Below are 24,769 nucleotides of genomic sequence, written 5' to 3'. Positions count from 1 at the left end.
AATCCCAGAAAAAAGACCAGAATTAAGTTTTATTCAAATTGTTCAGACAAAAGGCATCCACTGTCTCCAGTTTAAGTTCTTAATAATTGCTTTTTTTCAATATAAATTACCAGGGGTTCTTGGGTGAAGGGTATAAACTCTAAAAAGTTGTTTGTTACTTTACAAAGTTATATGGATCTGCATGTTTTGCTTCTATATTGAAGGAAGTGAAGCAAGAAATATACACTGTGGCTAAATGTCCGGCAGCCGGTCGTGGGTCGTGGCCTCGCATAGACTACATGCCTGGCAGTCCACACTTTAGCAATAAACTGATAAAATGACTACCGATAATTAAATCAAACTAATCTAAGTTTGCTAAGGGATATCAACCTAGTCTAAGTTTTTTACGAAATATAAAGCACACTTTTAATCTGGACTGTTTTGAAGGAGGACTTTCTGTCTTTGCTCAGCATAGTGTACAGAGCACTTGGTTCCTGTCACTTGGAAAATTTTTATCAATAAGCTTAGATTAATTTGATTTCATTATCGGTGGTCATTTTATCAATTCATTGCTAAAGTCTGGAATGCCGGGCATTTAGTCTATTTGAGACCATGACCGGCTGCGGGCATTTAGCCACAGCGATAAATATACATGCATGTATAGACATAAAAGATGAAAAAATATTGTTGTTAACTAGGACATACGTCTTGTTGCAGCATTCTAGTGACTGCATCCAAAGTGTTATTAAACAGTGTTATTCCATAGTTGCCATCATCCGAGTTTACGTCAATCATTTCATTGAGGTCTGAAATGTTATTTTGGCTGAGGGGGCATAGGGTATCCGGGACTTCCACAACATTTTCACTGGCTGCCACTGGCCTATCCCAATCAATTCCATATTGATTTATTTGATCCTAAAAGTAAACAGGAATAAGGTAAATTTAAAATATAAAGCAATTGACAAATTCATTCAATTCTGGCAAGGTATAACTAACATAAAAATAAAGCCTGGAAGAAAAGAATGGGTGGTTTTGTTGATAGAGTTCAAAGTGGTTTTATGTTTCTGCCACATGTAAACTGAGATGAATTGTGTGCTCCAACAAATGGACAGTGCAAGTTTGATTCTGTGACCACAAAAGAAGCATTGATATTTTAGTTTAGGAATGGGTATGTTTTCCGTTTTTTTTTTTTTTTTTCAGTATTGCACAAATGAATTTTATGAAGTTTGTTGTTACCATTGTACTTGGTACATGGGCATTTCTCTCATCATGACCAAAGTGACTCCTGTGAAGTCCACTTATCCAGAGCTGCATTGGTGTTTTGTTTCCAGCAGTGCGAAGTGGATGATAAACCCAGGCATTTTTCCAGGTTTGTAAATGGCCATTTAGCATGGGAAGATACACATGGTGCAAACACCAAATGTGAATATCATCATCTACATCAAGAAAGCCTTGATGTTCAAGAAATTGGAATATCTGGTAAAACAAAGAGAGGCAACCCTGGAAAACATCCCTCCAAAGGCGCTCTATTCTTTGATTGTGAGTGCTTTTTCCTAAAATTAAAAAGTTGAAAAATTAATATTTCATCTCTGGGCCCTCCCTGCCAACATCTAGTAATAATACCTGCAATAATACTTCCACGCCCTGGTCCTCTCTGGTTTAGCATGTACCATCCAACTTCATAGTTTTCTCCCCCTTTATCGCACTGCACACGTGACGGTAATCCATATTCTTCAACTGCTGAAGTGAATTGATTTAGTACTGTTACAGCTTTATTATCAGCTGAAGCATGTAAATATACTGGAATTCGTGAGTAGCCATCTATGCCACCATGCACAACAATCCTCCATCTGAAAGTGAAAACAAGTGAATGTTCAGTTACCTAGTTACCATAATGAGAGTCCACTATTGTCGAATCCAGCAGAGAGCATTTTGATTTGATTTTTCATCCTAAATCTAGATGTACTAGTTTTGGCTGTTATATCACTGTGTGCTGGTCAATCATGAATAGAACCCTCAAAAAGAAGACCTAGAGCTTTCAGAACTGAGGTATCGGTTTATAGCCAGACCAAATTTATAAGTCAATCCAATTAAGTTAGCCAGGCTGTGTGCAGACAGTTATTTCAGGAAAATAACTGTCTATATGCAGGCTAGATTAAGTCGGCATAAAATCAGCCATACTAATCATAAAAGTTGGAAAAGATTTTTGTATTTGCTGCCTTTTAGGTCAAAAGTATACCTTATAAGTTTGTGGTTTCCATCAATGTGCCAGAGTGCTAGTGGACCTGGAACATAATATTTTCTACGGCGAATAGAATCTCTCCAACGTTGATGGACACCACTGGGATCAGTTCTCAGCAGTGATTGTCTCAGTCTTTCCCACTGTATACGGAAACCTTTTCCTCGCATGTAACCCATCAGCATCCTTAATCCAATTCCAATGTGCTTACTTTGTGCTTCTCTCACAATATCATCTAAATCTTGGTCACTCATATTAGTATATGCATGTACCTGGTTATAAACAAAAGTAGTGATGGACAAAGATCCCATAGGTACACCAGAGTCGTCAGCCTGGTTCTCACTAGCGGTGCAAGCAAAAGCATAAGCCATAGGACATACACGGAGCAGAGAGCTCTTCACAGCTAGTTTACCTCCTTTTTCAGTCAACCTTGAACTTGCATATCACTAGTAAGAACAAAGCTTTTCGCCAAATATACAACAAAATTGATTATTATTTTAATTTAGTTCTAAAGGAGGATCTCTCCCCTCATAAGCCTTAGGCTTCAAGAGACCTCCTTGCCTTAAATGTGTAATCATTTTATTAATATTAATGTAATAGAAGATGAAATAAAAAATAATAATAATAATAAGCTTTATGTCATACATTATGCTTCTTTACAATGGTTCTACTCTAACCTCAATTAAGCCAAAGAGCAGATATTTAATCTGATAAAAATTTGCAGATCAAATTCCTTATTTGTAATATGGTCAAAATGAAGATTCCTTAGATATTTTAATATTTTATTATTGCATTCAAATTTCCTGTATCTATGCTTCTGTACTAGTATTTCTTGGATAATCTCAGAAATTAGTGCCAAGAAAATAGAATTCTCTTGTTTTAATAGCTCTTTGCTTAGGTATCCAACTTCAGTAAACTACGGTTAGAATACAATAACAGTAAGATCAGTGGCAGATCCTGGACTATTACATGGGGGGGTGACTGGTACCCAGAAAGGTATTACATAATGTCTTTGTCCTTCAATCCTGCTATTTTCTATATCCAAGGGGGATGGCTAGCCACCCAGTTCACCCCCCTGGATCCCCCTTGAAGATAACTTATGTAAGCTTACACCTACTTTCAAGAACAAATCATCATAACGAAAGCAATAACATTTGTACAAATGTTCTTGTAGTTCAGTGGGAAAGGAATAAATTAAAAGAATAAAAAGGTTTAAGCTGAACCCCTTCTATTTTTTTTGTGAATTAAAAGAGAACAAAAAAAATTAAAAATAAATATAAATAAACTGTACGAAAGCTTTACCTGAAATGGAAAGACCATACTTCGACATTTTCCTCTCTATTGTGCGAGTTGAAACCATAAAGAGTTGGGCCATTTCTGGTACCTTGAATCCATTTTCCACCATGAAACTTAGCTGATCGCATTTGATATCAATCGCAGGCCGGCCACGAGCGCGATTGACAGTGGATTCGCTGTTAAAGTGCTACTACGACGAAAATCGCTCAAACTTGGATTCAGCTGAAACTTCCTAAATATACTCTTTAAAGGTCCAATAATCACTGTATGAAGTGTTTTCTCGATATTCAGTACGAAAGCATGATATTTTTACGATTATTTTTTGGAGTCTGTGACGTCATACACTCAACATCGAACATCGCTCCATACATTTTTTTGTAGTTTATGATCAAAATATCAGTAGTAAAGGGAGAAAGAAATACCCAAACTCCCCAAAATATAAATTATAGTCACAAGTAATGTAAAATAAGCACATTAGCCACCCTTTGGGCTTCATAGGAATAAAATAAATTAAGGATTTATATACAAAGAAATGTGGAGCGATGTTCGATGTTGAGTGTATGACGTCACAGACTCCAAAAAATAATCGTAAAAATATCATACTTTCGTCCTGAATATCGAGAAAACACTTCATACAGTGATTATTGAACCTTTAAAGAGTATTTTTAGGAAGTTTCAGCTGAATCCAAGTTTGAGCGATTTTCGTCGTAGTAGCACTTTAAACAACTCCTGGCTTCTTCGATCGAATGAACGATGGCATCTGTTTGAGATGCAGAGGTTGTATCGATGTTTGTGAGAGATCGGCAAAGATAATCGAGTCTCATTACAATTCCATCATTTTCTTGCGTGTTGTCTCGGTTATCTAAATCGGAAATTGTCTGTAGAATGATACGACGAGCTTCGAGATAAGAGTTCGCCATATTGGAATCAATATTTCACACTGCATGGGTTGCCTGTGATGAGCCCACGTCATCACTGTACAGCGGCTTACTATGGCATAGGTCAAACGCACTCGTGCGTGAAGTTCAATGGTAGAACATGAATGTTGGATTGTAATCCAACAATGACGGAAAGATTATGTGTTTGTATCTAAAAACTTTAAAACCTTGGTCCTTGAACGAGAAACTCCGAATGGTTCATTTTAATATACGGTTTAGAAAATAACGTTCTCAAAGTTGAATGTTGAAATTGGTGTATGTCAAAAGAGCAATGTTGAATTTTGTCCAGGCACGGAAAGCTATTAACGAATGTTCAATCGTTGAACTCGAATGTTGGACGAGATTACGGCTAAGTTGAAATCGAAATCTTCAATGTCGGAAAAGCAACTAACAATATTGCATTGCAAGTGAAACACTAAATTCTTTATAAGAATGTTGAAAGCCTGATGTTGAATTTTGTCGGGAATATAACGCCATATACAGCCCTGTAACTGGTCTTTTTATAAGCAAAAAAACTCATCCAGGAGGTCTATATATATCTATTTACACACATAATTAAATTACATGGAGTACTAAATAAAAGTAATTATAACAAATACATTAGCAAAATGGCAAAATAGAAGATGATAGAGTTGCAGCAAAAAAAATTAAGAAAGCGACTTCCTTTATTGCGCCAGCGTTAAAGCAAACTGCGGTAATCCCAATGATAAGCATGCGCGAGTTCTACAGTAATGGCGTCGGGATTCAAAATTAGCTGATTCGACCAGACAAGAAAAATATCCCCATTTAGTTCTTATTTCACTCCAAAATAGCGCAATATTAGAATAAGGACACATGAGGAATACCACTGCTATGACAGAACTACTATTTGATTTCCAGGGTTGTCGGTTTGGCGAGAACGAGGGCTGACTTAATCAAGAACAGCTGAAAAGTCTGTCGAGAAGAGGGAAGTGATACGCTTTGCTTGTTGACGATGAATTAATTACTCTATTGTTCTCTCAAAATCATACGATGCCTCACCAGTTACGATGACAGAAAGTGATATTTTTAACGTAGTACTAGATTTTAAAAACGTGGGATGCTTCTGAGGGTTAATACTTTCACGTCAAGACGCCTTACTATTGCTTTCTGTCAGAACAACTAGAACTACTGTAGTGTTGCATATATATGATAAAAAAATTCTTGGACGGATCTACTGTCAAATTGAGGAAGTAAAAACACTGTGGTCATAAGACTGGGATACTTGTACTATGGAAGACGATATGGGATCAGAAGAGGAAGCTATAAAAGAAGACTCTACTAGTGAATTGATCGCTCTATTGTGGTATAAACATGGACTATTTTGTGCCACCCACCCTAAACTTATTATATTTCTATCTGCAATCGTCGTTATTACATGCAGGTAATGATACATGTATGCCTACTCCACATAAACCTATACTTATATTATTTTAATCATCAGATTTCAAGTTTTGGAATGCTCATACAAATACACTGGATGAATGCAAATTAGACTAAAATATAAATGGATGTCTATTTTCTTCTTCTAGTGCTCCACTATTTCTGTCTCCAGGATTCAACAGTCCAGCAACAGAAGAAGGAAGGACTACGTCTATATTTCCTGGCAATGAAAGCATTAAACCACACTGGGTAAGAACAAGTTAAGAGGTTGCGATATCCAGGATCAAATACATAGTGTTACAGTATACAGGGGTGGATCTAGGGGGTGTTCTGCGGTGAACCGTCACCCCCTAATGCTGTTTACGATAACTCTTATACTTTTTCCATGGGATACATAATCCCAGGGGGCAGGGGGAGAGGGATGGGGTTGACTCCAAGGTAGAAGTATCAGGTATGCTTGTTGAAAAGTTCCAAAAATACCCCTAAGAGATACCAAAGGGAGTGGTTGGATGATTTAAAAATAACATGCAATTCAATTTATTTTGCACAATTATTACAATTAATTATATTTACACAAATGAACTATTATTACATTTACATATTACAAGTATATGGGTGATTTTTCAACCCTAAGAGATACCTTAAAAGATGCCATGATATGCTGAAATTCCAAATTTCATTTTCAACACCCTAAAAGATACCAAATCGCTGAATTTTACCCCTAAGAGATAAAAATAAATAAAATAAATAGATCACTTTATTTAAGTGTCTAGTCGTTGTAGTGCTTTCGCACTAGTTGGGAACACTTTTCACTCACACACACACTACCACTACATTTAATATTCTATGCACACAACGCTTAACTCACATGTTGATTTTTACAGAGGGAGGAAACCGGAGAACCCGGAGAAAACCCTCGTAGCATAGGAGAGAACAACACATCAAACAAACTCAATTCACATTATTGTTCTCACATCCTGCAACAATATTCTCATCTTATATGACACTTGAGCTAAAATAATTATATTTCCTCCTTAAAATATGACAAGTTTGATGGAAAGCCACTGATGTATGTAGTACAGTTTGTGCTTACCAGTCATCTGACTCAATGGATGACAACATTTCAAAGTAATGAAGTAATGAGAGAAGCATTGAAGCCTGCCTTCCTTGTTACAAAGGCAATTTCCAAATTCAAGGACAAGCACAGGTAAAGATTTCTTTGTTTGAGTTGTATCTATATTCGTGTGTCTTCTTAAACAAAGTCAATGACAAACGTGGGTCTTAAATGGGAAAATATTATGCCCAGGTTGAAAAGGTCTATTCCAATTTGATCTGTGAGTTAGCCATGTCCTGACTGAGATCAGCCCAGAGGTTGTTTCAGGGTTTGATCTGTGAGTTAGCCATGTCCTGACTGAGATCAGCCCAGAGGTTGTTTCAGGGTTCTGTCTGTGAGTTAGCCATGCCCTGACTTGGATCAGCCCAGAGGTTGTTTCAGGGTTTGATCTGTGAGTTAGCCATGCCCTGACTGAGATCAGCCCAGAGGTTGTTTCAGGGTTCTGTCTGTGAGTTAGCCATGCCCTGACTTGGATCAGCCCAGAGGTTGTTTCAGGGTTTGATCTGTGAGTTAGCCATGCCCTGACTGAGATCAGCCCAGAGGTTGTTTCAGGATTTGATCTGTGAGTTAGCCATGCCCTGACATTGAATCAGCCAAGAGTTTGTTTCAGGGTTTGATCTGTGAGTTAGCCATGCCCTGACGTAGATCAGCCCAGAGTTTGTTTCAGGGTTTGATCTGTGAGTTAGCCATGCCCTGACGTAGATCAGCCCAGAGTTTGTTTCAGGGTTTGATCTGTGAGTTAGCCATGCCCTGACGTAGATCAGCCCAGAGGTTGTTTCAGGGTTTGATCTGTGAGTTAGCCATGCCCTGACATTGAATCAGCCAAGAGTTTGTTTCAGGGTTTGATCTGTGAGTTAGCCATGCCCTGACATAGATCAGCCCAGAGTTTGTTTCAGGGTTTGATCTGTGAGCTAACCATGCCCTGACTTAGATCAGCCCAGATGTTTTAGGGTTGAATCTGTGAGTGAGCCGTGGCCTTACTTTGATCAACCTAGAGGCAGTTTTAGGGTTCTATCTTTGAGCTAGCCTCTGATTTTCTTCAGCCCAGAGGTTATTTTGGGGTCATTTTATTTTTAGGTTTGACAAAATTAATTTGATTAAATTAATTTGATTTGAGTGTTATTTCATCTTATTTTAGTGGTAAAGGAATGCCTAGCGTTTGTCTTAATGTTACATCTGGACCATTAATAAGACAGCGGTCAGGATTAGGACTTCAAGATGGTCAGTTTTTACCAGACAAAGGATGTCTGTTACTTTCTCCAGCTAATTTGTGGAGCAAAGACATTGAAAGGTATACACACGTCATTCAGACTTGCTTGTTTATTGAAGTAATATTTCAAACACGCGAGAGAGTTCTTCCTTTGATTTCCAAACAACGAAAAGTGAGTTGAAAAAGCGCGAGTTTTTTAACTGACTTTTCGGTGTTTGGAAATCAAAGGAAGAACTCTCTCAAGTGTTTCAAATTACATCTAAAACTCATGAATATTTCTTGGAGAAAATCAAAGAAAAAGTTTATGAAATTTAATGCAAATTAAGAACACATTTCCAAACCACCTTCACAGGAAAGCTGTTGTCTATTCAACAGTATTCCATTATTCTGCTGTGGTATTTCTGTGGTAGATGGTGGAAGAGGGAGAATGAGAAGTGGGTTAAAGGAAGGGGGGATGAAAGAAGGAAAGATGACATTGTTGTTCTCTTCCTTTTTTTTTCAATTTCAGCTTCTTTGTTTTTTATTCAATTTTTGTCTTTTTTTGTTTTAGATTTTCCAGCGACACTGAAGTGTTTGACAATTTATATCAGGAGTATGGAAGACCTGCTTTCAACATTGCACTAAAAGGTAAGTTATGTACATGTACATGTACTATTACTGTATTATGTATTATAACATGGATACTCCCATAAGTTTCTTTTTGACTACTTTTTGACAAAGTTGAATTGTGCTCTTTACTAAAATATTGCATGCACTTAAAAGGTAACTTATATACATATACATGTACTATTACTGTTCATGTACTATTACTGTCCTATGTATTTTACCATTGATACTCCCACTTGTAAGTTTCTTTTTGACAAATTTTTGACAAAGTTGAATTGTGCTCTTTACTATAATATAATCATTATAGTACCAAAGAACTACTGGGCACTTACAAGTTTGCTTCTCTGAGTTTCGCTGTAACATATCTAGCAATTCTAATTTGCTTTTATTTTTTACTTTAGAATTTATTTTTGGTACATCACTAAAGCAGACTGGTTTGTATCCTAAGATGCAAGGCAGAGGATCTGACCTTGATGTTCAGTATGCTATCACATTGATCATGACATCTCACCAGCCCAGGTACTGTATGTAATACTGACTGCACATCAATTGATTCACTCTGTGTCCTGGGACAAGCAATTTTAACTCCTCAAATTTGGGTCTATAACATGGATATGGATGCCAATAATGATTTAATATTTCTTCAAACTCCGACATTTCAACAGCTTTTTCGTGAATAGCCAAGAATATAAAATTAAAGTTAGCAACTGATTATTTTTGATTAAAGGCAGTGAAAAATCACCTTTCAGCAGTAAGCTCTGTGAACCAAAGTGAAATAAGTTCTGGGACAAATCAAATAAATTATGACTTTATTCACTTGAGCTTGGCCTGACAAAGGTGTTAAGTGACTTGTGTAGTTTTAACATTTAATCCATAACACATCATATTGCCAAGGAAACTGTGACCACTATCATTGAAATAGTGTTTATCATGGTTACTAAAAATAGATATTGCAAAGCCTTGTGGGAAACGTTGTAAACACATGATTAATATTATCAGTCACACTTTTAACACTAATACACATAGTCACATTCACAGTTCCTTGCTCCAGCTTGAAAGGTAACGGTGCTTGTGCAGCAAAGCAGGGACAGCAGTGACCTTGCAATGATAGAGAGCTTTTTAAACATCCCCACAGTTACATTTAAAAATGATAAATGTGAGAACTTTTAAACAAACGGTTAGAAGTTTTTGTTATCGATCGAAATCCGAATTAAAAGTTGGCTAAGGATATTTTACGAGCCAATCATGACTGACTTGATCTTCGTTTATTGGTGGTCATACCTAGTAATGATTGCCCAAAATTATTATAAAATGACTTATGAATGTTTTGTAAAACTTTACTACTGCTGAATAAGTTATATTAATGTGTTATTGGTTTGACAATTCCCTTAAGTAGTGGACGGACTTTAACTCCGGGTATCTGAACCATGTACTGTATTACGGGTGACTGGACCATGACTCCAGCTATCTTTAGTCTGGGTGACCGGACTCACTGGCAATTTCACTGGATACCGTATTCACATGTTTTTATCAACGCAAGGTCACCGCTGTCCGCTGTTGATAGTCAGGTTTACCTTTCAAGATGGCGCATGGAACTGTGAAGGGGACTATTGGAAACAAGTTGACAACAAAACATTGTTGAAGTCTATTAGGCGGTCTTGGTTTGTCTGCATGATGCAAAACTTTGATGTCACATTCTGTGGAAAACACTATTGACATAGGATAGTTTGGGAATATTGTCATGTGAAAAACCTTTCGAAATTTTTTTCCTAAAATGTATGTGGAATATCAGTTATATTGCAGGATTGAAGAAAGAGCTGCAGAAGATGTACCCAGTCCCTGAGTTAGACAAAGATGGAAGTGATAGTATGGGCAATGATGAACAAGTGTTTCATATATATTATAAGGTATGAAAGTACCTAACAATTGAGTTATTCAGACGTATGTGAGTAGACTTCTGTACTAGTTTAAGAGCCGATACCAATCAGATTCGAAACCTCAGATTCACGTATCATACTTTAATTAGTGTAACTTCTCCCTAATGGTATGTTTTCCCACTTCAGACCACCTGTCATTCCCTAGAGTATCATTTCTTTGTTTAACAGTTGCACATGAGAAGACACATATTAAGCATGGATATATAGAACTCAAACAAAGAATATTATTCTAAAGAGAATGACACTTGGACAGAAATGGGTAAACATTACACAAACTGAAGACAAATTAGGTCTATAGAGGTTTTGCACTATCACGTGACGGCAGGCATGTTAGATGGAAGGAACAATACAATTGTTTTAAACGAGAAAGAATTCAATTCCCAAGAGCAAAGTGATTTCATTTTTCTGCCAACAAACCACAGGCAGCCCAAGCTATATTCAGGGCTGTAGCCACTATGATGCAAATGAGGCAGTTGCCTCTGTAAATTTTCACAAATGCCCCTATACTCTATTATAATCACATTTTCGAGGGTCTCAATTTCAAAAATGTTCGGGGGGGGGGGGGGGATGTAATGCTCCCAAAACCCCCTAGTTCTAAAGACTCCCCCTTTGCCGCTCTTTTGCCTTGGTAAAGATTTTGGTCTGGCTACGGCCCTGGTATTATAGGCACCAACACATGATGGCGCAAAACCTCTATTGACACCTCAATATCAATTCCTTGACAAAGTCATGTGACTATCTGCCATATACATACATACAGTATGGTTATTTAAATGACTATCTTCTGACTTTATCTCAAGTTTCTTTTGCTAGTACAGTAACTGTTGTACAGTACTGATTGCAATTCAATGTTTCTTATCCTGCAGGGTAAAACAGGGAGTTTAGTAGAACTGGGTCCAATCAGTGTGGCATATTTTGTAGTGTTTCTGTACCTTGCCTTTTCAGTGGGTGAGTAATATAATAATAAATGTACTTATATTAGTTAGTTTGGTATGGCTAAAAATACATACATGTAATGGCTGCCCAATGGCTAGGCATGATGATGATGACTGTCGACCACAGACTAATCATTTCATCATGTTTGCCCTTTTGCAACAAACAGTCGTGCAGATATATGGATTTGATAACTAATCAATTCTGCTCAAGGTCCCTTGGGAAAGGTTCTGCTTCGTATCTTGAAATCAAAAATATATCTTATGAGGGAAAAAAAGTATTTTTGAAAAGGTTTTGGATACAACATTAGTAATCCGGCAAAAAATAATTAAATGAAGGAAGTTCAAGTTTTTTCTGCCATCTAGAACCAATCAAGTGTCAGTGTATATCTATATAATTATCTCAAATAATTGACATATTTTTATAAATTCATTTACCTCGAAACAATCCCTCCAAGTCAAAGTTGGATTTCATGCATTCATCCATTCACAGCATTTTGTCAAGACCCCACCTTGACTTGAAGTTTTGATTGTTTTGTGGCCTCAAGCGAATTAAGGAAAGTTGTTTTGAGGACATTGAATTGACATTTTCACTCCTACAGCCAAGATTGATATGGTCAAGTCCAAGTGGGGTTTAGCCTTCAGTGCTGTCATTACCGTCATGGCTTCTTTGGCTATGGCAGGAGGAGTCTCTACATTCTTTGGTTTCGTACCAACTTTGGACAGCAGGTAACAAGAAATTCTCTGATCCCTGGCATTACGTGTATCTTGATATCAAACATTATTATATAGTTAGGATAGTATGCGCACCCTGATTGGTCGAAAACTGTGCTTTATTAGTGAATGGAGCACTTTGGAAGCGCCGTAAGCACTCAAGAAGTGTGCATACACTTCTTTTGTGCTTACGTCACTTCCTACGTGCTTTATTACTGAATGGAGCACGGAAAAAGCTGTTTTATTTGTTAATTACCACCAGAATCTATTCAGTTCATACCAGGGACATAGGCAGGTAGAAAGGCGGGGCAAAGGGGGCCATACCCCCCTTCCCTTTGAAGGAAAAAAATGGCAGCCTTTCAGAATTTACATGGTAATTTTGAATTTTTTATTTTTTCAAACATGAAACATACGTTATGCCATTTTTTTGCTTCCGTTTTTTGGAAGCTCAAGCAAAATAGAAGACTTTTGAACTTGTGCTCCCACTTTGGAAAATCTTTCCTAAGCCCCTGCATACATGTGGTTCCTTTTGTTGGCCTAATAAACACTATCTTACAAATTTCAAAGGGATAATAATTATGAAAAAAAATGAATTTGAAGATACATGTAATTCTGGTGTTAGTGGTATGCTACACTTATACAAGACTGTCTTCTTAATAACAATTTAAGTGAAATCATTGTCTGTTGATTATAGTGAGGTGTTTCCATACCTTGTTATCATGGTTGGAGTTGAGAACATTTTGGTCATTACTAAAAGTGTGGTGTCGACACCAGTTGATTTAGATGTCAAGATAAGAGTTGCTCAAGGTATTTTTATGATACTTAATTTTCTTCATTTCAATAGTTTGTCCTTCGTTTGTTTGTTTGTCCGTTCATTCATTCCTTTTGCCTAGAGCAGTTCTGGATAGGCCCTATACAAATTGTTATTCCTTCCTACTTTACTTTCCACCTTTCTTTTTTCCTTTTTTTCTATCTTCGTTTTTTTCCATCATTCATTCATTTTTTCTTCGCAGGTTTGAGCAAGGAGGGAAAGTATATGCTAAAGAATCTAGGTACAGAAATGTTTGTGCTTGGACTGGGCTATTTTACATTTGTTCCAGCCATTCAGGTACGTTATCATGATTAAAGATATGCAAGTTCATTAGAGTGCTTACCATCATCCCTAGAGTCTCATGTATAATTTTGTTGTGTCTCTCGTAGCCTGCAGAGCAGGCATTCTTGTGATGGGTTTGAGGAAGAATCAGGCTTTTGGGGTTTCTGTTTCAACTACTTGCCTTTTTTGCTTGGTTTCAATTCTCACTTATTCCAAATTTCCAAATTTCCCCCAAAACCCCAGTTTTTCCCCAAACCAACAAGAACGCCTGCTTTGCAGACTACAGAGTATGTCTCTCGTCATCCCTAAGCTCCAGCACAGCTGCTATTAGTGTTGTTATGATTCAAGAATTTTTCTCTTGATTCTCTGGTTTTACTCATTCTTCAAACTTCAACATGCTAAATCTTAATTGAATCTGTGAATTAACCAAACCAAGTCCCTTCATCAGCCAAGGGGTTGCTTTAGGGTTCAATGAGATTAAAGGAAGTAGCATTTATTGACTACACTATATTTCTTTCTGTTTAGGAATTTTGTCTCTTTGCTTTTATTGGTCTTCTTACTGATTTTTTCCTACAAGTTTTCTTGTTTGCTACAATCCTGTCTATTGACATCAGAAGAATGGAGGTAAATGTTATATTTTAAATTCATAAAGCCCTTTGTAAGGCCTGTTTGCCTGAGGATGATCGTAAAACTAGGATCTTCCTTGAAGACGAATCAACCTATCGGTTATATATATGTATTGCTTTCTATTTCCTTGCACATCGGCAGGCTTCATTCGGGTACTAGGATACTCCTAGCAGTAGGATCATCCTGTCTCACAGATAGGAAGATTTTAGCATCAGGTATAAAGTTCACACTTCTCCTCTAAAGGAATGGTTGACTGACCTGCAAGGAACATCCTAGCAGGCTTTGATCCAATCTGTTATTTTACTATGAGTGAGGGTCCCATTTCACCCTCCTGTACACCAACAGCTGTTGTACTGTACTTGTTCTATCATTGCTTTTACATCAAGGTATTATTATTTCCATTAATCACTCATTTGATTAATATATTCATTATTCTAGATATCAGACCTTCAAATGATATCCATCCAGCAAGCACTCATAAGACAAAACAATCAGTCACAGAAGAGCAGCCGTCCACAAAGAACTCCTCAACTGGACCCCATGACCCCTACCACGCCCCATCTTCTACCCCCCTTACCTCCTGATTCGGTCAAGTCACCACCTCAGTGTCCTATCATACCCAGTAAAAGTAAAAGACTAAAGCTGGCTTATTTTTGGGCAAGGACTAGGATGGTACAACGAGCTTGTATGGTGAGGCTTGATCTATTTGTTTTATTCCTTCCTTCCTTTATTTACGCAGCCTTCCTCCCTTTTTCTCTCTGTGTGTTTGTTTGTTTAATTTCTTTTTCTCTCTCTTTTCTCCTTTTCTCTCTTTTTCCTTTCTTTTTTCCTCTCTTGTTTCGTTGCTTTTTTTCTGCATTCGTTTCTTCATTACATTATTTTTTCTCTTCTCTCTCTTGCTTCCTTCCATCTTTCTTAATTTCTTAATCCAATTATAATTTACCTTAAGAGTAATCTTTACATAACAATACCAACATAACTTACAATACCGACTAATTACCGTTGTTTACATTACGACCGAACCAGAGGTATAAATACCATTGACTGTGTCTCGTTTTCTCAGTGGACTCTGAAAATGACTTCCGTTCAGGTTGTCGAAACGTCAGTCACCACCAACAACAGTCTTTCTCAATACTACACTTACCCTGACCATCACACTTCACAACAAAGTAATCTTAAGTCATCCAAACAACTACAATTTTGTGTTTTATCTTTTATTAATCTGAACAGGTTTGTGCAGTGCTGTATTTCATGTATATGGTATTCTACTCAGTCACACCCAGCACATTCCACAACCTGACAAGCGACGTTCCACCAGACCAAAATGCAAATCAAGACATCACCTTGAGTAAACTTATTCAGCAAATCATAACAGATAATGTCAACGAGGAACCAAAACACCAAAATATTGAAGAAGACAGACTGAAAAAAAGAAAAGAAAACTTCTGGGAAGGAAGTGATTCAAGAAGGATTTGGATGGGAAGTGAACCTGTAAATGTTGCAGGGTCATCATGGAAGGGCTTGTCGAAACGTCACTGGCCTCAGCTATTGAGTTATTATAATATAAGCCTCATGGGAAGGTAAGTTGGGAATTGATTTATCTGTATGTGTTTGTTGAATGCCTTATGTGCAACTGAGCATGAAGAGGCTAGTCGAAGTGTGAGGTGGTCTATCTTGGAGCTTAAAGTGCACATGAACCCTTCGACAATACTTTCAGTACTGATTCTACACAAAGTAAATAGTTGAATGGTAAAATATTTCTTGATTTGAGTGATGCGTTTCTAAGTTATGAAGGTTTATACTTCCAATATGCTAATGAGTGTGACGTCTATTAAGGCTTAATCAAATGTACAAAATCGAACTGGTTCATAGAAACAGTATTTAAAAAGCATCATTATTTTACTCATGGTTTACATGAAAGCTATTTACAATTTTTATTTTCAAAATGGCCAGCATTTAGTATTATTAGTTACAACAAAAACACTCAAATACCTTACCTGACGTCATCATCATTAACGTATTGGAAGTATAAACCTTCATAACTTAAAGACGCATCACTCAAATCAAGAAATACTTTACCAATCAACTATTTACTTTATGCAGAACCAGTACTGAATGTATTGTCAAAGGGTTCATTTGCACTTTAATGCAACTTTTCCATCCATTTCATCCCATCCATCCATCTCAATCAATTCATCGATGTCCTATCCATCAATTACTTACCCATCTGGGACATCCATCCATCCATCATTATATTCCAGAATGGAAACCACGTTGTTCAGCTATGAATGTTTTACGATTTACAGCGTTCTACTCGGTCGTGGATTTCGGGTCTCCGTCCGACAACTTATATAATTGTTTTTAAAATATTGAAATATCTTTTGTTAACAGATACATCAGTATCCTTCCTCCAGTCCACCTAGGCTTCTCCATGGACGTCCAATCGTTAAGGTCTCTTGGAGTAAGAACACAAAAGTCAAAGGCCGACTCCACTAAACCCTACCCGCCTCAGACAATCCAGGACCCAGGAGAATCGAACGAAATGCATCTCGATCCACAAGACCCCGAATACTACTTGAACGCCTTATATTGCGTAGTGTTGGGTGTGCTTGTCATGTTCATTCTATTCTTTGTCTGTAAATATCTCAATGACATGCAAATTCGCCCAAAAACGTTCAGCAGAAGGAACCAATGGTTAAAGCATGAAGAACTAGTTGACGCGATTCCCCTCAGCCTCAAGGGACATCCTCAGGTAAAGATAGTTTAAAACCACAGCTGACTATTCTAGGGGACCATGGTACGTCATATACCGCCATGCTGGTTTGCTATACAAAGCATTCTTTACAAAGCTTCTCTGGTTAGATTAACCAAGATGGCACCTTGTTATTTATATCTCAAGGGATTTTTCGGTCATGTGGTTGCACTCCAAGACTATTTTTTTACATTTTCATTACTGGCAGGTTTTTGATTATTTGTATTATTTGATCCTTGAGATTGATCTACCAGTTCGTAGATGCTTATAAATAAATAAAATAAAAAAAGGACGATGCTGCTACTTTATTAGCCGATTTGAGATTCGAAGACTTCGGTCTTGAAAAAATCCAATGTACTCCGTAGCCATCATTTTAGTGATGAAGTCCATTGGTAAATGGTCGAAACGTCTACTTAACAGAAAACAAATATTATTGATCTAACTCATCACATTTATTTGTATCTACTTGTAGACTGTGGAGCACATGAAATGCACCATGTCCAGTATCGTCAGTATCTGTCTCAGTGGGCAGATTCGAGTTTGGGACAGGAACACTGGTGAATGCTTGAAGGTCATCAACAGGAGTGGGTAAGCAAACACCTCTCTACCTTGGGCGTAATGTTTCCCATTTCAGACCACTTTCCATTCCCTTGGTAATAAAATTATTCCTTTGAGTTTTATAAATATTCGGGTTTTTTTTCTCTTGCACAACCTTAAGCAAAGAAATAATATTCTAGGGAATGACACGTGATCTGAAATGGGGAAAATATTACACAAGTCTATTCCAAACAAATTTCACTAGACATCTCGAGAGGGGAAAACGTATAACGTATGAAAAAAATCCATTGCAGAATCAGATTGCACAGTTTGTAGTTTGTTTATGCAAATTTTCGCGTCGATGCTCAGTGCATTTGGTGGACTACTTCGACGGTGTGGTGGCTAACTTGAATCGCAAGGCATTATGGTCGTCCAGGGGGCAAAACGAAACGAAGATGCTGAAATGTCGACCCACATTATTTGAGAAATTTCCTCAGTTGTGGAACTGTTCATTTATAATAATTTATCTTTGTCAAATTGTCTTTTCGTAAACCGCAAATGGCAATCGGCGCTATTATTGTAACAAAGCTTTGTCTATTTGTCCCCTGGACGACTCATAATGCCTTGTGATTCAAGGTATCGTCGAAGTAGTCTTTTAGGAGGACAAACTCAAGTTGCCGTCACTAACTCACAGGGTCTGCGGAGCGTGAGGTGGGCGGGGCCTCGGCAAGCATTTGGTACATGAAAATTTCAACTCCTGTAAATAATAGAAACGCATTTGACAACGTTTTTTTGTAGTGAAATACCCATACCAAGACGTAGACGTAACAGATCAGGACATGACAAGAAATCTTTAAGCCATGAACCAGATAAAAACTTTACAACAACAAGATACTTCGAAAGCCTTGAAAACGAGGCTCCTTATGACAACACGCATAGTATCAGTCCAGATGTGTTTTCTGACTCGGATGGCACAACTGCTCAACTAAACGCATCAGGTACGTTAGCCTTTCTTAATCTCTCCTCTCCTCTTCTCTCCTTTCCTTTCCTCTCCTTTCCCATTCCTTTCTTTCCTTTAATTTTTCCTTTTTTCGTTTCGTTTCGTTTTTATTTTCTTTGGTTTGCTTTTTTTTTCTTTTTTCCTTGCTTGTTTCCATTACTCTTTCTTTTTTTCTGATAATGACTAGCGGTTACTAGTTGGGACTGTTTTGGTGCGTCAAATCAAACAAATGAATAACAAGGAACCTTGAAATCATTAAAATTGTACTGACGTTTCGGGCTTCCTTCGTCGGAGTAAAAGATTAGTCTGCCTGCATGAGGTTCTTGAGTTCACTACTTATTTCATTTTACCTTCAGGCGACGAAAATGTCTACTTTCCCATAAAGAACGAAGAGGATAATCTCAAAAATAGAAGTGGTTCTATAGAGTCTAGTCCCAGCGACAATTCTGGCTACGACTTTGGACCGTTGTGCCAACAAGGGGGTTCCCCAAGGGTCAGGTCTTGGTCTCCTCGCTGGAGCTCTTCGCGTTCACTAAACAGCTGGTCGAGCGACGACGAATACCCAGACCATTTGTTTTCGTGTTCAGATGAATCCCCCAAACTTAATATTGCTGGTGCAAGGCACGATGGACTGCACAGAACGGCTGCTGTGTGGTGTCTAGACTGTAGAGGGGATTTATTAGTAACTGGATGCAGTGATGGCTCTGTTGAGGTACGATTAGAATCGCTATTTCATTTTATGTTGAGGAACAATTAGTGGCACATTATCTCTCTCGTTACTGAGTCTTATTTGAACGAAGCGAGTGATCGACAGGGTATGCGGTGGAAAGCCGAGAAAAAGTAAAGAATTGGTTATATCTACATGTACAGAATCAAACGGCGAGAGAGAATAATGCGCATCCATCAATAAATGATTTTTGCGCGCGGCTCTGTCAACGCGATAAGATTTTTTTTTACATAAAAGCCACTCCCATCCACAAAAAGGCAATACGGCAAAAACACTTCATTGTGTGCGAGCCATCGTCTTCAAGCTTACAGTGCTTATCAGATCGTCATTTGTAGGTTCTTACGCTTGCGAAGTTTTCTCAGTGTGGTCATGTCCTCTTATATGTCTTCATCACAATGTAAAACAGATGTTACAGCAAAACAAAGAATCGCGTGGTGTAACCACCTCTTTGGTTCAAACTTGAACCCTAGTTTTACTTTTTCTTCAGCTTTAATATTTGACATATATTTTCATTTCATTTTTTAGCTTTGGGGTTTAAGCTCAGGTCGACAGATTTGTCTGTACTGTGAGAACAGACATGGTGTCACTAGTGTAGCATTTCTTCCTGACAGGTATTTACTACTCCTATTATATAAATGACATTTTCCCAGTTCTTATCCACCTACACCAGCTGATCTGAGATCGTGACCTAGAAATGACGTCACGTGTAATGAAGCCTGTGAAAATGAGCAGCGGAAAATAAAAACCTGTTAAAATTCATTAGTTAACATGTTGCTGTTATCAACCTCTTATTAGCAACGTTTTTTATATATACATATTTGGTGGCCTGGAAATCCATCATTTCAAGAGGAAAAGTGACACCTCAGGTTTGGAAATGTTCTCGATTCTGATTGGCTAACATTTCTCTCAGATTCATTTCCCTAGATTGAACCCTATTTATGTTTTACTTTTAAACAATTCCCCATAAGGATAAGAGTATTATAAGGTACCATATACACAAAACCCAGCTCATAGAAGGAATAGGAATGGGAGAAACCCGGAGAAACTCCTTGGTGGTAAGGGAGAGTAGAACAAAACTTAATGGTACATGTCGGTATGGAGACATTAAACCAAAGACCTGACCAATGAAGCCTCAGCAATGAGAATTAAGAGAAAGTTGGACTGTATACCACTCGTTTCTCTATGACAAACCAATTGACACCCTAAGACCTCAGTGTAAAAGACGTGCCTCCATGTCACGCCTTCCTTGGTTGCTTCTGGTGTCGCCGCACTCTACTCATGCCATAATACCTCTCATTGTATATGTGGTGTCTTCAGGAATCAAACAATTATCTTACGTCTACACCTTCCATGCCACCATGTCATGCCTTCCTTAGTATATGTAGTGTATGCTGGAGTCAAACAAACGACCCAAACCCAAAGAACCTTAATAAGTGAAAGGTGAATGTATTGCCGTCCCCCACCCCGCCAGAGCGTCACTCCCCCTGCCCCCCTGCCCCGCTGTTACCCCCACCGCCCTCATTCACCCCCTCCCAGCTCAAAAAAAAAAAAAAAAAAAAAACCAACAACAACAAAAAACACTCAAATTTTAATTTTTCTTTCTTTCGCAGACCTCAGCTGGCCGTCGCACGTATCGATGGTACGTTAGATTTCTTAAGTCTTATCTCCCCTGTGTTACCCACGGTCATCAATGCATCTCCTATCAAGAGGTCATCACCAAGGACAACGCGAAAAAATCCAAATCACGTGTCTACAACCATCAGTCCCACAACCACTGGGACAAGTACGACAGCCGAATCTACGCATGCTTTACCTGTGATGTGCAGCTTAACACACAGAGTGCGGGCTCATCATCAACCTGTTAGTGTGATGACGGTTACACAAGAAAGGGTTGTGACGGGCAGCCATGACAGGACACTCAAGGTAAGGCATATACAATTGTCATACATCTTGCCTTCTGATTGTTGAGCGTGTGAAGTTGGCATTGCAATGCATTGTGGGTATGTTTTTGGGAACGAAAAAGACACCACATTGGAAAGATGTCCCCTAAAACAGCCCCGCAATACTTCAATGACAACTCGAACCAGTCTTTTTCTCGACCTCGGAACGTCCAACACAGCGGAAACCCCTAATCAGTGGACACCACGCAAGGTATTGAAGATGATGGCTTAATAGACCCCTTGCGACGTCAAAGCAGCTCAATTTGGAGGACAAAACAAAAGAATTTCAATCTCCTGAAAATTTGAAACCTATTGTTATGTCCTCCACATTAAGCTGCATTCCGACGTGCTGCAAGGGGTCTATAGAGGTACGAACGTAAAGTGCTACCTCTATTTAGCGGGCCGGTTATTAAGCGGACACCCTATATTAAAGCAACATTGGCTCGGATCCTCGAAATCTTCTTCCCGCATATTTACTGTAAAATCAACCTCTGCATATTCAGCAGACACTAGGGGATGGTCTCGAAAGTGTTCGCTTAAGAGGTACCAGCGTAAAGGTCTGCCGCTATTAAGCGAACTCGTTATTAAGCGGATATCCATTATTAAAGGAACTCTGGCTTGGGTCATATATATATATATATATACATACACATATTCACTGTAAATTCAACCTCTGTTCTGCGGACGCCAGGGGAGATCCCGAAGGTGTCAGCGTAATAGAGGTACCGCTGTATTTCGTACTAATCAGTGTTCGTCTTTTAAATATCTACAGGTGTTTCGGACTGACGAGTGTGTTTGTATCTTCACATTACATGGTCACAGTGATGGTATAACAGCATTAAAAATACTAGAGGTACATAACCGTAATAACGTATAGCTGATTTAGTTTATGTATGAACGTGTTGGGATGGGGCGGGGGGCTGTGAATACCCGCACAAACGATAATTAAACTTATAATAAACATTAATTTTACAATCATCACTTCTCGTAAGGGGCTCTTCCGTGAGGTTCCCTCCACACGCACTACCACTACATTCTATATTTACAACATACAACACTCAGCTCACATGTTGGTTTTTACGGAGGGAGGAAAACCGGAGGACTCGGAGAAAAACCCCCGTGGCAAGGGAGAGAACAACACATCAAACAAAATCAACTGTAAAATTTATAGACTTCACAACTGTCAGGGGGTCTTTTTGTAATACGTTATTCTTTTCAAGAAGCACATTTAAGAAGCATTTGAATTTGATGGTAACCGGTGTTTGTAACAATATGCGAAACACCAAGACTTCAAATTATTTACCAAGACTTAATGGCGCCAAGACTTCAAATTATTTGAAAACCCCTCCCCCTTCCCCCCCCCCCTCCCTCCACCCCCTCCCCTTCCTCCACTCTATGCTTTAAAGCTATTGAATTTTCTACGCTTTTGCCCCCTCGGCATCCCATAAGATGTCTCGGTATCAGTAATTGGTTTTTTGACGTCTACCTAAGCGTTTCTGCCGATATTATCAAATTATTATCATTTCAGAGCGAACCTCGTCTTGTTATCAGCGGCGCATCGAATGGAGGTGTTCGTGTATGGGACGTAAGCACAGGGGAGTGTTTACAACACTTAAGAGGCCACACATGTTCAGTGATAGCCATATCATGCACTCAGTACAACATAGTCAGTGTCAGTATAGATAACTCGATGTGTATATGGGACAGACATAAAGGCAAATGCATCCACTATAAGCTACGCCAGGTATGGTATTAAACATGTAATAACATCTGTAGCTACGCCTTCACATGGCTAGAATGACCAAGTAAAATGGCGGTCCCATCTCTCAACACGAATTGACCTTCCATCGGACAGACGTATACACCCTTTACTAATGATTTCTTAATTAATAGGTTGATTTTGGGATGGGTGTGAAGATTTTAAAGTGGTTGATAATTGGTTGCAATGTGCCTCGAAGGGAACTTTGTGTAGCACCACCCTGCAGAAAAAATATATTAAAAAAGAGGAAAGAAATACAGTGATTGATCATGGGTCATGGGTAATAGATGTTACTTTAAGAAATGGTTTTTAGTGTTCACACTTTTTAGTGTCACCCTCTAAAAAATAAATAATATTTGTATATTTGTCTCTAGTTTCCAGACTTGTGTTCGAATGTGTCCATGATGTCAAACAATCTGTTCGTCACTGGCGGCCAGGTATGTGCGATATTAGATTTGACCCAACAAGCCCAATAATATTGGGCAAAACGCTGGTGATAAAAAAAGTTCTGGGGCCCTAACAAATATACAAACAATACTTTGCAAACCGATTGTTTGTGTAAAAAATCTTCATGAATGCCATGTTTAGTGTAGTGTATGAAGTTATAGGTCATGCGACATTGTTAGGCGTCAACGGATCGTAACAAGCGTATATTCCTAATACAAAGCCGTTTTATTTTCTAGGGCTGCATCGTTGTCTGGGATCTTGTAGCCGGCAGGCAGGTTAAAAGTATACCTCTTGACAACGGGGACTCCTCAGTACTCGTTCGTCACGTGACTGTATGCGACACGGCAACGGTCGTCTGCGATTACGGTAAAGAACTCCGCGTCATTGCGTTTCCATCAGTAATGAACAAAGCAGAATAAATCCTCTCTGCTTTGTTAAATACGTCAGAGGTTCGAAGGATCTAAGTAAAAGTGAGTTCAGTAGCACTTGGAATTAACCCCCAGACTCCACGACATGAAATTTGGAGGGGAAACTGGAAATCAAGGATGACTGAAGTTCAAAGGAAAAATGGAGCCTAATTTTTAATGTGGAAAATGTTTGTGAGGAACTGGTGACTATCTAGGTCGTTGATGTATGGCTTACCGAAAGGGATACTAGTGATAGTCGCTTGATGAAGAGATAAAGGATGTAGCCCAGATTCAAAACGAGATGCAAGAGAAACTGGTGTTGTGTCTGAAAGAAAGTAGTTCGAGTGATGAAGTACTCGCTGGAAATTGTAACTCATTGGCACTAGTTTCATCTATTTCATCTGATTGGAAATTTGCTCGTATTTGTCAAGTACCAATCAGAATGTCGTAAAAAGAAGCAAAACTTTAGACAAATGATACGAGCATATGCCGACCCAAAAAAGGCAGGAAATGACAACTTCCGGTAGTGGTACACGCGACCAACCGAAAAATTGGCGGGAAATATTGACTTCCGTTGAATGGCACCCGCGATGAATCCAAATTTCTGGGTTTTCCGTGTAAATGGTGCTTCCTTGGATTTCATAGTAAAGGTGAAAAAACTTGAAACGCTGTCAAGGTTCCCAGAGTAGAACGTATGTAGAATCCTTGACTTTTACGTGGAATGAGAATCAATTGTATCTAGAACTGTGAAATAGAATAGTCAAGGGAAGTTTCAAGGATTTAATAACGACAAAGATTTAAAAGCATCTTTGGAATAAAGCCTGATGATTGCTATGATATTATTGGTTTGATGTTATTATTTAATTTTTTACTGAAATACTTCATGGAGGAGTAACTGGACTAGATTTTACTAGCGAATAATTACAAAGTTTCAAATTTCTAATTGCGAATTAGGCTTAAAAGACAAAAAATAGTGAACTGTAATAATCACTGCAAATATGATAGGACCAAATATATTTTTATATTAAATGTAAACTAGCCACGGCATTTATATATTATAAATAATAACATTGTCTGTCTTGGTAATAGTAATAAACGTGAGAACGACTCTCAT

The 24,769-nt window shown here is 38.3% G+C and overlaps 2 protein-coding genes across 3 annotated transcripts; one reads left to right on the top strand and one right to left on the bottom strand.

The window, feature by feature from the left end:
* Positions 1-2: 2 nt before the first annotated feature.
* On the bottom strand, positions 3-3,766 carry LOC148907439 (uncharacterized). The gene is made up of 5 exons (XM_089036580.1): positions 3,521-3,766; positions 2,219-2,490; positions 1,603-1,829; positions 1,216-1,532; positions 3-894 (listed from the first exon to the last, which is right to left on the bottom strand). Exons 1-5 carry the CDS (start codon positions 3,536-3,538, stop codon positions 670-672), a joined length of 1,059 nt encoding a protein of 352 aa, XP_088892706.1. The 5' UTR covers positions 3,539-3,766; the 3' UTR covers positions 3-669.
* A 1,370-nt stretch (positions 3,767-5,136) lies between these two features.
* On the top strand, positions 5,137-24,492 carry LOC116296500 (sterol regulatory element-binding protein cleavage-activating protein). 2 transcript variants are annotated; one of them, XM_031704523.2, is made up of 24 exons: positions 5,142-5,854; positions 6,003-6,102; positions 6,903-7,060; positions 8,106-8,258; positions 8,728-8,804; positions 9,185-9,302; positions 10,576-10,690; positions 11,587-11,668; positions 12,255-12,381; positions 13,061-13,173; positions 13,380-13,474; positions 13,985-14,083; positions 14,525-14,776; positions 15,317-15,666; positions 16,478-16,838; positions 17,311-17,426; positions 18,174-18,373; positions 18,732-19,087; positions 19,628-19,713; positions 20,713-21,025; positions 21,815-21,895; positions 22,571-22,786; positions 23,176-23,238; positions 23,485-24,492. In XM_031704523.2, the coding sequence occupies exons 1-24, from the start codon at positions 5,703-5,705 to the stop codon at positions 23,665-23,667; spliced, it is 3,966 nt and encodes a 1,321-aa protein (XP_031560383.2). In that variant the 5' UTR covers positions 5,142-5,702; the 3' UTR covers positions 23,668-24,492. The 2 variants fall into 2 exon arrangements, with proteins under 2 accessions (XP_031560384.2, XP_031560383.2); XM_031704524.2 differs by lacking the exons at positions 21,815-21,895; positions 22,571-22,786; positions 23,176-23,238; positions 23,485-24,492 and adding an exon at positions 19,898-19,968 and having other exon boundaries at positions 5,137-5,854; positions 20,713-20,899.
* The last annotated feature ends 277 nt before the right edge of the window (positions 24,493-24,769 follow it).

This window comes from Actinia tenebrosa, unplaced genomic scaffold (genome assembly GCF_029948245.1).
Source record: "Actinia tenebrosa isolate PJP-AT-01 unplaced genomic scaffold, QUT_ActTen_1.0 PGA_scaffold4__44_contigs__length_22323623, whole genome shotgun sequence".
NCBI classification, from domain to species: domain Eukaryota; kingdom Metazoa; phylum Cnidaria; class Anthozoa; order Actiniaria; family Actiniidae; genus Actinia; species Actinia tenebrosa.
The sequence above is the reverse complement of the archived record's forward strand: the minus strand, read 5'-3'. Positions and strand labels throughout refer to the sequence as shown.

What these genes read in the sequence shown, in the direction of transcription:
- LOC116296500 (XM_031704523.2), top strand. Translation starts at nt 5,703, where the DNA reads ATGGAAGACGATATGGGATCAGAAGAGGAAGCTATAAAAGAAGACTCT. An exon ending in TGGTACAACGAGCTTGTATG is followed by an intron (nt 14,777 to 15,316) that starts GTGAGGCTTGAT and finishes TAATCTGAACAG; the next exon opens with GTTTGTGCAGTGCTGTATTT. An exon ending in AATATAAGCCTCATGGGAAG is followed by an intron (nt 15,667 to 16,477) that starts GTAAGTTGGGAA and finishes TTTTGTTAACAG; the next exon opens with ATACATCAGTATCCTTCCTC.
- LOC148907439 (XM_089036580.1), bottom strand. An exon ending in GGAAACCACAAACTTATAAG is followed by an intron (nt 1,830 to 2,218) that starts GTATACTTTTGA and finishes TTTCACTTTCAG; the next exon opens with ATGGAGGATTGTTGTGCATG. An exon ending in GCGTGGAAGTATTATTGCAG is followed by an intron (nt 1,533 to 1,602) that starts GTATTATTACTA and finishes TTTTAATTTTAG; the next exon opens with GAAAAAGCACTCACAATCAA.